Here is a 13448-nt window from a genome sequence, read left to right on the forward strand (position 1 = left end):
ATGTAAAGCAATGCACCGAAACAGCGTATCCAGCTCGACAGTATGTGCACTAGCCATACGTTTGTAAGTACCGAGCAGGTCACCCGACTTATGTGATCATTTTGATACACATAAAGGGAGCAGCTTGATTTAAAATAGCACGGAGATGGAGTTCTGTTAGGTTGCCAGATTTAACATACATGTTACATACATCTGTAAACCACTAAGTTTAAGGGTCACCTTTATTATTTCTTATGGCGCAATGTGAGAAGGGTCTGTCCAGCCGGAGGGACGACCTCCAGCAGCTAGAAAATCAAGTCAATAAAAGTGAGTTGATCAGCAAGTTAAATAAAATAAAAAAACACAAAACTGCAAAGTACAAAAAGGTGATGCAAAAAGCACTGAAAAGGGCTGAAAAAGTGTGAGATGAGTGCAAATTCTGTTGGGGGGGGGGTTGGAGACACTACTGGTTCTACTGCTGGCACAGCCCGTAACGCCTTGGCTGGCACATGAGGGAAACAACGGTGGCCTTTTCAAGAGAGACTGGCTGCAGTTGGTCCAGCTGCTCCCCCCAGTCCCCTGCCCAGGTGACTCTAATGAGGGGGGACCAAAGGAAGGGAGAACAGGGAGAGAGAACCAAAACACGACACCGGAAACTCCAGGACTATGGCACCATTTATTTCGCTGCATTAGTGATGTATGGTTAGATGTATGGCCCACCTCTTGTTGCTTTGGCGAGCTCAGAACTTCGTCAATTGACCGATTTTGCATCTTGTCTCAACACTGTCACCCAAAATGTTTTTTTTTCCCTTTTTGAGCAGAGAAACCTGTTTTAATCAAAGTCATCCTCACATAGCAATTAGATCTAATTAGTCCAATTATCAAGATTCTAATTACATTGAAATATACCCCCCAAATCTCATATCAATTATAGTATGTGTGACTTGTCCTGATCAGGAGACGGAAAGGGAGCCAGAGAAGACAGAACTGGGTGGGAGCTAGAAGAGAAGAGCGTCCGCGTCCTCCAGAGAACCAGTGACTCTAGAAGGGACTCCAACATCCCCAAAGCTTTTATTCCTAAAGACGCCAGACGTCTGGGGATAAAACGTCACTCAACTTTTATGGGGTTTTTTTTCTTTGTTATTATCATTTTCTGAACTATTTTGTTACTTGATCTGATGTTATGAATATTTACATCCCAGCTTTCTGTTTCAATTATTTGATTGATGAAAAGAGCAAATTTAAGGGACGGGGTGTCCGAGTAGATAAAGCTTATTATTTTGATTCATCAAATTTTGTTATGAAAAGAGTTCCTAATGACAATTGTCACCTGTATTAAACCAGGCCAAGCACACACGCAAACAGGCCAAACAGACCTGCACTCTGTTACCACCGCAGTGCAGCCTGACACTGTACGTGCACCAGCAAAAACATGCACACAAGTGCGCTGTCTGTTCTTGTTGTGGAGTCGGCGTGAACACACTGACCTAATTTCTCCCAGTTAGCTCGCCTCGTTGGGGACCAACAATCCTCTCCGCCCATTTCCCCCAACTGAGCTTATCAGAGCATTCACTCCCTGCGTGTCTCCATCTTTCTGCTCCCACCATCTGTTCCAGTGTGTACAGCCACACACTCCAGTGTCCTGATCAGCAGTGAAGAGTCGTTCATGTGCTTTTGTTTGGAGTGCTAATTACACAAGATCATAAGACATTCTTGACTTCCATGTGGGAGGTGGGAGCCTCTGCTGGAGAACAGGCTTCAGGTCTTTGGTCCCAGGCACAAGAGAAAAACACCTGAAATAACACTTAGTTTCAGGCTGTCAATCTTCCGCCTGTTGCGGCTCCAAACCTCAACTCAGCACAGGGGTCAATAAATTCTGATGTAATGCTGGTAGTAGAGGTGGGCGGAGATGGCAGTCTTGTTCACCCCTGGGTCTCGGGTGCTTTCCAGAGCTCTATTCTGCATTGAGGGGGCAAGAATTTGTCTCTGTGTGTGTGTCCATGTGCAAGTGCACGCATGGGTGTGTGAAATAGAGGCCCCTGGCTACCTTGGCCCGAATGCATATGTTGGGTTTTCTGTGGCCAGACGTGCCCCGGGTCACTCTGGATCTCTCAGGCGCACACACACACACACAGACACACACACACACACACACACACACACACAATCAACACGTTGCTTCCTTTATGGAAATCACAGCTGTCAGCTCCCCGACAGGCCAATGTTGCTGTGTGATTGGTTAATGTGCAGTGATGTGGGTGTCAGTCAGAGCCGACTGTAGTCCCATTGGTGGTCTGCCTCAAATGAATGTTTCCCACAGACACGTAAGAAGGGGAAAGAGGGAGTCGGTGAGGGGGGGATTGTGACAGGAACTATATGTGGGAGTGTATGAGTGATTGACTTTGATTTGTGCCTGAGAATTTGTGTGTGCCAGAGGTGACACTTCCTCACTTCCTCTCCCCTCTTTCATTCTGTAATCACTTGCTCCCCACACTGATGCAAAGATGTGGAATTGATGGCAGAAGAAAACAAACGTCTCCCTGAGAGTACTAAAGGAATTTTTACATGTACATGCATGTAAGCTAATGGACTGCAGTACAAACACACGCTAATGTGCAGAGTTCTGTGCAAATAAATATGAGCTTGTAGTCAAACATCACTGAGGTGGCTGGAATATCACAACTGACAGGCTGCAAATAATACCAATTGCAAGTCAATTGCAAGATTTAGGAATCAGCAGCACTGGCACACACACACACACACACACACAGATGTATATACATATATGTGTAACTTATGATTCTGTTGAGGGAAAATCAAGCTGTATAAGATGGATGGATGGATGGATGGATGGATGGATGGATGGATGGATGGATGGATGGATGGATGGATGGTGGACAGAGGGACGGATGTGTGTCCCTGTGTCATGGCTCATGTCACACACTCCCCTCATCCGTTATTAGAAGTATTTTCTCTTTGCTGCGGCTCCGTCTGACTTCATTTCAGGCTCTTTCCTCCGTCTCCTTCCAGCTGCATCGTTATGCTTATATTGTCCACAAGTCAGGAGCCAAGGTCAAATCCATTTGTATCCTGAATTAATCTTCTGGAGGACCTGTCCAGGTCCATGTAACAACCCTTGCTGCACACCTTTAACAAATAGATAAATACATAGCTCTTCTGCAGACAGTTGTTGATGCAATAATAAGGGAGTGTGCATCAATGAACAGAAGATTCAGTCATTCCTTCCTACCCCAATAGAGAACGAAACAACCTGTTCCACACTGCTGAGGCCTTTTGTTTAATGATTTGTCTTTAATGCAGAGCCTAAAGGAATGTGCATTAAAAGGTATACAGCTGCACCCAGAGCTGACGGTTTTAATCCCCTCTCGCTTAGTCACGTCCTCTGTGGAAGGGCCACACCCATGAAGGACAAGCTCCAGTCAGAGAAGCTCTCCAGTGTCTCTGTGGAGGCTCAACAAATTACTTCTGATCATCTTTTCCTTCACACCTTCTTTGCCAGCGAGATTATGAGCCATGTTTTTAATGTGATTTGATTTCAACAGCACACAGGTTCTTTTGATAATGGATAACTGATTAAAATAAGAAGACTATAGGATGATAGTAATTACCAAAGCACTTTGTTGTGCTTGTTATATATTCCAATCTACTACTAAAACTATATCTCTATTTAAGTTTCTCATTGAATCCCATATTGGATTATTTCAGGTTCTGAATCTGTCCTAACAAAGTGGACCCCTACGTATGTGTGTGTGTGAGTGTGTGTGTGTGTGTGTGTGTGTGTGTTGTGTTGCTGTTTGCGACTTGTGTGCCTGTGTGTTAGAAAGTGAGAAAGACAGAGAAGGAAAGAATGTCCTATAAAAATAAGTAATAATATAATTAATAGTAGTAATAGCAGCAGTAATAATAAGTTAGCTCCCTGTCCCTTCTTTGGCATCATTCTGCTGCCAAAGTTCTATTTTTGTCTACTTTTCCGTGGTAGAGAAATGATAATTGATGCTGATAAAACAGGAACGGCAATGTTTGGGTTTGCTGGGTTCTCATCAATGCAAGTGTGAGTTCGTTAAAGATGATATCAAAGATGACTCAACAGCTCAACAGCCGTACTTACAGGTCCCTTTATATGAGGGCCATTCCCAACACATCATGAATTCTCAGTGTCTTTCAGGACTTCTTGGAAAACTGGATCAAATCCCAGCTATGCAAACAAAGATGTGATATCTTCATTTCTGCTTCTTGACACCCAATATAATCACCATCCCATAATCACCACAGCACTCACCAAACAATAATGGTATCTGCCACTCTGATCTATCTGTTTTCACACACTTTTCCACCAGTCGGCCTTTATTTGGGGAGAGATCCCTGTTTTTAGTGCAGTTATGAAGGATGCCTGTGGCCCAAATATGAAGAAGGGACAGAAAATAACTTAATCCTTAAAATGACAGCATTGAGTGGCCTCAGACTGGAGTCTTTAAGCCATCGCAGCATTGTTGGAGGGTTACCTTCAGCCCTGGAGCATTCTCATCCTAAACCTCCTACTTAAAATATAAAACCTATTTGCCACCCCCAGGACCTCCCCCACCCCTCATTAACCATTACTTTGTTTTGTCCCTCTGTATTTTCATGCTGTCTACTTAACCTGATCCATTCTGGGAAAACTCACCGCATTCCCACCTGATCTGAAGAGATGCTGTGATGTCCAGGGTTAGGTACACAATGGCATGTTTCCGGGGGGGGCGCGCCCTTGAGCTTTGGTGACTTTGGAACTCAAAGCGAACATATGAGCTGAAAATGAGCCGACAGCTCCTGGCCCAGATTTCACCGAATAATACAAATTGCAATTAAAATATGGCATCAAGTGGCAATACATGCCTGTTGAAATGGTTCTTTTCTTCTCTGGGCTGCAACGCCACATGATATTAGCCATTCAGGGAAGATGCTGTGATATTGCAATGAAACATCCTGCGTGCCTGCAAGATAAAAAGGCCCAAATCCCCTCCCCAACATCACCCCCACCCCCCCCATCTACCCCTCCTGCCTCTCCCAAGCCCACATTCTACTTTTGTAATTGGAGGTGCCATAATGAAATCAATTCAGTGGCGATAACAGATTTCACATCATGTTATCAGCCTTCTGTGGAAGAGGCCGCCACAAGAACATGTCTAAAAATATTCCTCTTTCATGCATCATCAATATCTTCATTATATGAAAGACGAGCGTCAGGTTGGATTTACCGTTTTACTTTAATGCCACTTGACAGGAGAACATCTTGCCTGTGACACACAGTTTTTTCGTCTCTTGTATAATTCCACTTTTGCAGGCCCGGAGAAAGCAAACTTTCTTGGCTATATCATAAAAAAAAAAACAGATTTTTTTTTACTTTACAACTTGTCATCTTTGACGGTGAGACTGCACACATTTGAGTGCATGTTACTATAAATGGGTCCTTTAAAGATCAAGGGAAGAAACAAAAACACTACACTAAACAGCGTCCATGAATATACTCCGTGCGTCACTTCCTCATAAATAAAGTAGTTTCAAAGAGTAATAAATATGAGCATTACAGTTCCAGCTGTAATGGATTCCTTTGTATGTACAGCACATGTCACTGACCTCACACAGGAAATGTATATTTTCTATACAAAATCTCTCGCAGAGCTGACCTGTAGATGACTCACTGGTTTTTGCTCTTCTCTCCAGTTTATTACAGCCACACTTTGAATATTAATCAGCTCTGACTGCTGACTGAGCAGTTTTTTCAATGACTGCCGTCTCCTCCCCTGTGTGTTGTTTGCTAGTCCATCACTCTTGTGCACATCCCCTAATAAACCTGATGACTTTAAATAGAGCTTTAACGCTTCAGAGAGCCCTCTAATCTCATGTAAATGCGACAATAACCCCTTTTTTGTGAGAAACAAAAACCATCTTCGTCACTGATACACTGCAGGAAACAACACAATCCTGAATTTTGATGTGAGCCTAGCTTAATTATCTGGAGTCGGGGGAGCAATACTACTGATTCTGTGGTTTGTTTCCCTTTTTTTTCTGTTTTTGCGGCTTTAGGCAGTGCATCGTTTTCCCTAGACACACACTACAAAGTGAATTCGAACTGTACTCTGGGACACAGTGCTGAAATTCAAGGATGTCCACAGGCAAAGGCCTTAAGTCACACTCTGTAATCTGAACTATAGCACTAACCACATCCACTTTAGCCTGGATATAATGCATGCCAGTTAATGGGGGGCCGTCAGCATTTGATTGTGTAGACAAGTTAAGCTTTAATAAATGCTTGTCTGTAGGTATAACTATGCATACTCATTAAGGAGAGGCTTTTTCGTGGCCTTATGTGTTACTTTTTCAATACAGGCCTGCTAACCGCATATAGTAGCATTTCTTTTGCACTGCTTCTTTAGCTTGCCTCTCTTCTGTTCCATCTGTGCCCTGTATATGAAAGGGAATAGCTGAGCAGGCCTGACAAAGGGCGGCACAGAGGTGTGGAGGAAAGCTGAGCACTGCTGGAAGGGATTCAGATCTGTTTGTGTGAAAATGTGTGTTAGAGTAGATTAGAGTGCTTGTGTGAATGTGTGTCAATTTGAATACCGCATCAGGAAAATGTTGCATTCAGAAGCAAAGTATTAACTGATTTACACCTGATATGCAGCTAAATGATGAATCTGAAGTAAAAGTGGAGGCGTATTGGAGTGTCACGATCCTGCTTTACTGTCCAAAAGTACGAATAAATTGCAAATGATACCAGCGGCATTTCTGTTTCTTTTGCGTCTAAACAGACCGACACCGCCTGGATGTGGCTCCTCTGCCTTACACCTGTTTGAGCGAATGCGTTTGGCTCGCCGCATGCTGCCTTCTGAGCTGGGCCTGCCGTTGTTACGGCAACGAGGACCGCGCGGGAACTGGCGTGGCTGTGTTCGGCAGCTCGGCCTCATTATAGCGCTGCTGGCTTTGATGTGGTTTGTGAGGCTCTACCTGCATTACTGCAGCCAGTGGCTCTACCTCCAGGCCATAGCAGTTCCTGTCAACAAGTGAGTTTGCTGCCTTTGATATTGCCACAAATGCATGATACACATGCACACACGTAGGGTGCTAAATCCTTCAACGTGGAGGGCAGACACGTATACTGTTGGGCAAACATGCACTCACAGGCAACATGCACATGTGCACAAACACATGCATGAAGTGTGAGTGTGGTAAACCGTTATTAAGGTGGTACAGCATTCACAGTCCTTCATGTATCTTGAGAAATGTTCTCACACAGCCACACACACACACACATGCAGGCACCCCGGATACGCCCACATCATGTTGAGAAATGCCTTTTTCATTATACATGTGATTTTTTGTTATGATTTGATATGCTACATTAATAACAGGGAGCAATAAGAGACCACACCACTGTTCAATCCCAATTCACTGCATCAGAATGGAATAAAGCGGCTCCACACACGCATCCACGCACAGTTTCAGTGCAGCGGCAGGAGCGTATGCACATTATTACTGAAAATTGATCAAAGTAGGCAAGAAGAGAGAGAGAAGAAGAGGGCGGGGAGGTCATGGGAAGTAGAAAAGAAAAGAAAACAAGGGCATCAACACTGGATGACAACTTCCGCATGTCCGATTCAGCTTCGCTCCCTCCGAGCAAAGATCCCATTTCAAGAAGCAGGCAAAGAAGGAGAGAGACAGAGAATGAAAGAGGGGGACACAGAGCGCCAGGCTGATGACAGGCCCCTCCCTCTATATCTTTTTTTGCCCTTCTTACCGATAATCATCACCACGGGCAACAGGCCACTCTGGTGTTTATTTACTTATGGGGTGTCCTGTCTTGGTTTGTTGTTACTTTTTATGCAGCGTTACTTCCTTAAAGAGTCTCAAAACATGCAACACATATAACATTGGTTCAGGATTGATTTATTTGAATCGGAATAGGATGTTCCCCCTTTTCTTAGCACTTAATGACCATTCACATTCAGTCAGATGAGTTTGTCTTGTCCAAAAGCAGTTTGGACATTCCAAAACATTTCAAGAGAAACTGCATCTGATCTGATGTAGACACCAGGATTGATTAGATATTCCTCTTATCCACCGAATGACACATAACTGAAGTTTCTAAAGGGAAAACACGTGTCGAGTGTTAACCGTACAACATCAAGCTCCCCATAAGTACAGTGGTCATTGATGTGGTATTCTTCACACTGAAAAAAAAAAACACTTTTGGGGAATTGTGTGTGAGCAGATTTGCCTCAGAAATAAGACCAATGAAGCTCCCCTGTCAAATTAATGGACAGGATCTGAATGCTTGGCTTTTGGAGCAAATCAAATGGAAACTAATGAGGAAACACTGGACTTCTCCTCTGCTGCCACTGGTTTTACCTCCTCCTGACTGATGGGAAGATTAAGAAACTCATGAGGCTTGTTGTAAACGCTCTAACTGGCAAAAGCAGAATCCAGGAGGAGCTCTCAGATTTCCGTTTGAAGGGCATCAGGTGTGTTTTTGACGCTTTGGTTTGGCTTAACTTTTAAATTATATCCGATTGTGCTGTTAAGACATCAGTTGCTATTTACCCGCACATTAAAGTCATCACTCTGATGACATGTGATGGACAAGCAGCCGTCCTTGAGTTCAATCACAGATGAGGACCAATACGTATTGACACAGGCACACACTTCACACTCATCCACCATTTGTGCTGCCTCTCCTACCAGATTCCAGTTTCACGCACACACTGTGGACATTGTATATCAGAGTTCTTTGCTTCACACCCGGGAGGAGCTGGCGATGGTGATGGTGGGTCCCCTGACCTTGAACGCAGTAACGTTCCTGCTGGTTCTGATCAGATGGGGCTGTCAACAGATATTTGGCTCACTTCCTTCCTTCACGTCAAAGTTTATCATGGCTCAGGGAGTGTGGACAGTCCTCGACCCCCTGGCAGTCTTTGCAGTGGACGCCGTCCTTGGGGTAAGTCACTTAAAAATAACTTGGACTCTTTAAATAGGAGTTCACTTTATCTTGGCAAAGAGACCGTGGATTCAATCAAAAAAGGTGGTTTTTGGTGATAGGGTGGAATTTGACAGTGATGCAGTAAGCCAGAAATAATGTCTGTTTTTGTTGTAATATAAACAGCTAATGAAGGCATTTAAGTCAAATGTATGCCTCATGTGTCCCTTTAGCATCTTGTCTACAGTCCTGAGACACCAGTGGGTGATGCAGCTAAGCTTTACTGGCACTTCTACCGCATTGACCAATCAGGCGTCTCCGGAGTGATGATCACTCTTTTCCTCTATGCTGTCCTTTTCCTGCTCTCTGGCACCATCCTCTTCATTTACATCCTAAGGTGAGATATATAAATGACCCCATCTATTCCGTATATTGGGATTGTACTGTTTGCGTTACAACCTCAGAACTTTAGAAGGATTTATCAAGCGAATACATTTTATATCGTCATAAGTCAGTGTTTCGATCTACTGTACTCTGTCAGAAGGAAGGAAAAAGCAATACAGCTGATTTTGGTTACAGTTAATATTGATTTGGGGTTTCACATCTGACCATCCTGGTGCTCAAGACAGGCCATAAAGAATAGAACACAACTCAAATTGGCGTTTTATGCCTCTGGCGAGATTTTACCAAACTTAAAGACACTTTTCTGAAACATTGTGGCTCACATGAGCTTTCTACACTCCAGCATCTGTTCAGAAATAACCCCAAACCTTCCATCCCTGCAGCTTTGTGACATGTTCCATCATCTTTTTCCCTCATCTGTCTGAAGAAAATGTTTTTTAAAAAAAGAAAAAGAAACAGAAAAAATGGCGGAAAATAGAAACAACTGCTGAGTTAATCCAGTTTCATTTTATAGTGACATGGAATTACTTATGTGGTTATGCATCAAACTCACACATCTCCACTCAGACACACATGTGGCAGTACGCACAGCTGCCTCTCTTCCATAAACCATACCTCGCAATTGGTTGGAAAGTTGATGTGTTTTGATATAGCATGAACACGTAACCCCCTTTACATGATCCGATTAGGCTGAATGTTTTTCATGGTTGCTATCACTGCAGCTTTCACACAGATATACTGTATGTGTAAAGACTTGTGTGTGTGAGTGTGTGTATGGTGTGTGTGTGTTGCAGATTGAGGTCATCCATATATAAGGGTTGTTATGGTTTTGCACCTGGAACAATTTTAAGATATGTCTATTGAGCCTCCTTTTATTTTCCAAAGTATATATATATATATTTCTATAAAGTCAAAACTACAGAATGCAACTCTCAGCATTGACAGCAAACCAAAGCAGTTCCCCACCAGTCTTTAAATCAAACTTTGCATTTTGTCTGTCTTCAGACATTATTGTAACTGACACTGCCAGCAGGCTAAAACACTCACTGCTGCCTACAAATTCCAAGTTTAAAGGATGACTTTTACACTTTTTAACAATAGACAAATCTTTATTTATTTTTTTTTGCAACATGGAGCAAAAGAGTAGAAGGGTAGGCTTATTGCATAATGTAACAGTATTCAGCCAAGGTGTTTGTCCTACCCTAATGCAAGACCAAATTCCATTAAGGGCTGAAAATGTAAGAAAACCTTTATTGAATTAATCAGTTTGAGATTGGCGGGCAAGGAAAGGGTGCCATCTAATTTCAGTAAGTGGTGCGCTTATCGGGCTCTGGCTAAATGGACAATATTAAAACAGCAGCAGGGAATAATGACTTCTGCCACTCAAGCGCCACGCGGGTTTGTATTGAATGTAGGCCAGGAGGCTGAAGCAAGGCTGATAATTTTATGGGTTACAGTTTCCTATTGGCTGTAAGGAAGGGGCTCTGACATAGAGCGTGACCTATTTCTAAAAAATTCCCTCGGGCTATATGTATAGATAGAATGGACTCTTATCCTTTTTAAATTACATTTTAGGCAGCTTTAATTCACTGGTTTAAGAAAATGCATCAGCAATGTGTTTTACATCTCTTTAAAACCAAACACATTCGTGATGTTGATGATATTGCAGTCCCACAAAAATCACAAGGGTCAGGCGGAGGTTCAGTTTTCGTGATGAAGTTGTGTATGGAAAGGCGTCGACTGCACAGCAGTTCACGTGCACACATGATTTAATACATAATTCTAATCAAACATGTCCCTTTTTCCATAAAGTCTTATCTAGTGTGGAAATAGACACTGGGTAGCTATGACGACCATATCTCTCCATGTCATTGCCTGTACAACTACTCATCAAAACATGTTTTCAGATATCCATAAATAGATAGATAATAAATATCCACAATCATGAATTCGCCCATTGTTGTCTGACCAAATATAAGCTAGATACTAATGCATACAAAGTGCTTAGGTAAAACCATCAGCTCTATGGCTTGGTCAGCTATTTAGCATTTTGTAAAAGATTGCAGAGATTATACATATGATCAAATAACAGATTACATTCCACTTTTAGCTGACAATGTTGCTATGAGAGATCACCATGGATATTTTCTATAAGTTTCAACACGTCCTTAAGCTGACCTCTTCGCTAAAGAAGAAAAAAATGAGGGGGAAAAAAATGAGAAAAACCTCATCATCAAGGTCACATCTCAGATATAAGTCAGGGCACTTCCGACAGTGCGGGAACGAGTCGGTTTTAAAGCAAAAAGATTCAAAGCTGGTTAATTCCTCCCAGAGACAGACCGCATAAATGAATGAGAAGCACAATTCAAATGTAGGGTGAAAATGAATCCATGCTATTCTTGTGTCTGAGGTCAAGATTCTACAAACATTCCTTCTCCCAGGAGCGATGGGGAATGATGCTGAGTTCAAAGCTCTTTACCAGCTTCTTGTATAATTCCCGCTCTCCTTGATGTTGGTTTTATTTGAGAGTTGATTACCCTCTGACAGGCTACAATCTCCATGGAAGGGCACAAGGTCTCCTGGTTTTGATGGCCAGCCAAAGCATTTGTTTACAGACACGGTGGATCTTTTTTTAGGGTTTGGCTGCGTGCACCCATGTGTGGCAAAAGAAAACTAACACTTTGGTGATGTGAGCTCATCTGGAGGTATGAATCAATACCCCTTCTGCTGTGCCAAACGATTCCATGTGACTCAGGCTGGTCTCTCCAGACACATCTGCAAACAGCGCGTCAGTTGCATCTGCCATCTTTGAAGCTCGACTTTACCACTGAAGAGGATCCCGGGATCGGACTCCCACACATTAACAGATAAACAACCGCACAGGCATACGCAGACAGCGCTACAGTTAGCTTGCGTTAACAAAGCGTTCCCACTCGGAGGCCAATTTGTTTGATTCTTTTTTCTCTTTCATTGTGTGAGAATTGATATATTACACTCACACTGCAAACGTGCTTTGTGTAATCAATAAAAAAGGTTCATGTGTTCTTTCAGCAAGCCGGGATCATTGGAATTTGACCTGTTGAAGAGAAACTAGCCCATATGACAGGAGAGAATATGATCCTGGTTGCTAGGTGCTTGTTTGTTTGTTTGTTTTCCTTGTTGTTCGTTTGCTCCTGACAGGAGCTCATGAGACCCTTATTGGGCAGAAACTGGCACCATCCCAAGTTACTGCTCCCTCACACTTTCACTCTCCTGTCTCACGCCTCACCTTCCAGATTCCACAATGATGGCCGCATGCTGGACGTCTTTCAGCGGCTCACAGCCAAAGAGGGTACTTACTTCACACCTCAAGACCTTGAAGTGTCCATTGAGGAACTGAGCTACATCGTTAAGAAAGCAGAACAATGGAGAGGCTTTAACGGGGAGCGGCGCAAGGCAAGATGACTGGAAATGATGCTCTGCTCTTAAACCTTTAAATAGAAATTAAGCAAAAGGTTGTTTTTCTAACCAATGAAATAGCTCAAAGATCAGATATCTGTTAGACTGTCTGTGCACCAGATTTGTGATGGGAAGTCTGCTGGCCTGCGAGTGTCATGTGATGCCAACCGTAGCTTAAGTAAAGTAATGACACCTAACAGAACGTAAAAACTAAGTTCATTTTAATCATTGCATTAAATTTGACAAGGTAGTAAATTAATCTCAAAGGTACTTACACACAGGCGTAATTACCAAAATAAAAATTTGCTGCAGGCTTTCAATTTCCAAAGATATTTTGGAAACATAAAGAAGCACTGCATCATCAACACACACACCATAGCTGCAAATACCACAGCAAACACTCTCGTAATACACAGTGGAGATTGCAGAATTCTGCTATGCAAAGACACATGTCCCCATGAAATTACTAATGCTGGGGAAAAGCTGTGGCATGTTTGACAAGCCAGTGAAGGTGTACCAGCGATGACACCGGGAAGGGCAGTGAATTAGAGTCTAGACCTGATTTAAAATCTTAGCATAGTGATTGAAAATGTGACTTGTTGAGATAAGGGAAATGGAAGAGCACCAACCAACCGCAGCCCTTTTTAATTTATTCTGT

At 42.9% G+C, this 13448-nt stretch overlaps 1 protein-coding gene across 1 annotated transcript in view; it reads left to right on the forward strand.

Annotated features, from left to right (window-relative positions):
* Positions 1–12796, forward strand: part of ofcc1 (orofacial cleft 1 candidate 1) — a 34582-nt gene extending 21786 nt beyond the window's left edge. Inside the window, exons 13-16 of the mRNA XM_029843152.1 lie at positions 6789–7040; positions 8719–8971; positions 9184–9347; positions 12628–12796. Coding sequence (XP_029699012.1) covers positions 6789–7040; positions 8719–8971; positions 9184–9347; positions 12628–12796 — 838 coding nt within the window. The remainder of the gene's footprint in view (positions 1–6788; positions 7041–8718; positions 8972–9183; positions 9348–12627) is intronic.
* The last annotated feature ends 652 nt before the right edge of the window (positions 12797–13448 follow it).

The sequence above is a fragment of the Takifugu rubripes genome, chromosome 10 (assembly GCF_901000725.2).
Source record: "Takifugu rubripes chromosome 10, fTakRub1.2, whole genome shotgun sequence".
In the NCBI taxonomy this organism is placed as follows: Eukaryota; Metazoa; Chordata; class Actinopteri; order Tetraodontiformes; family Tetraodontidae; genus Takifugu; species Takifugu rubripes.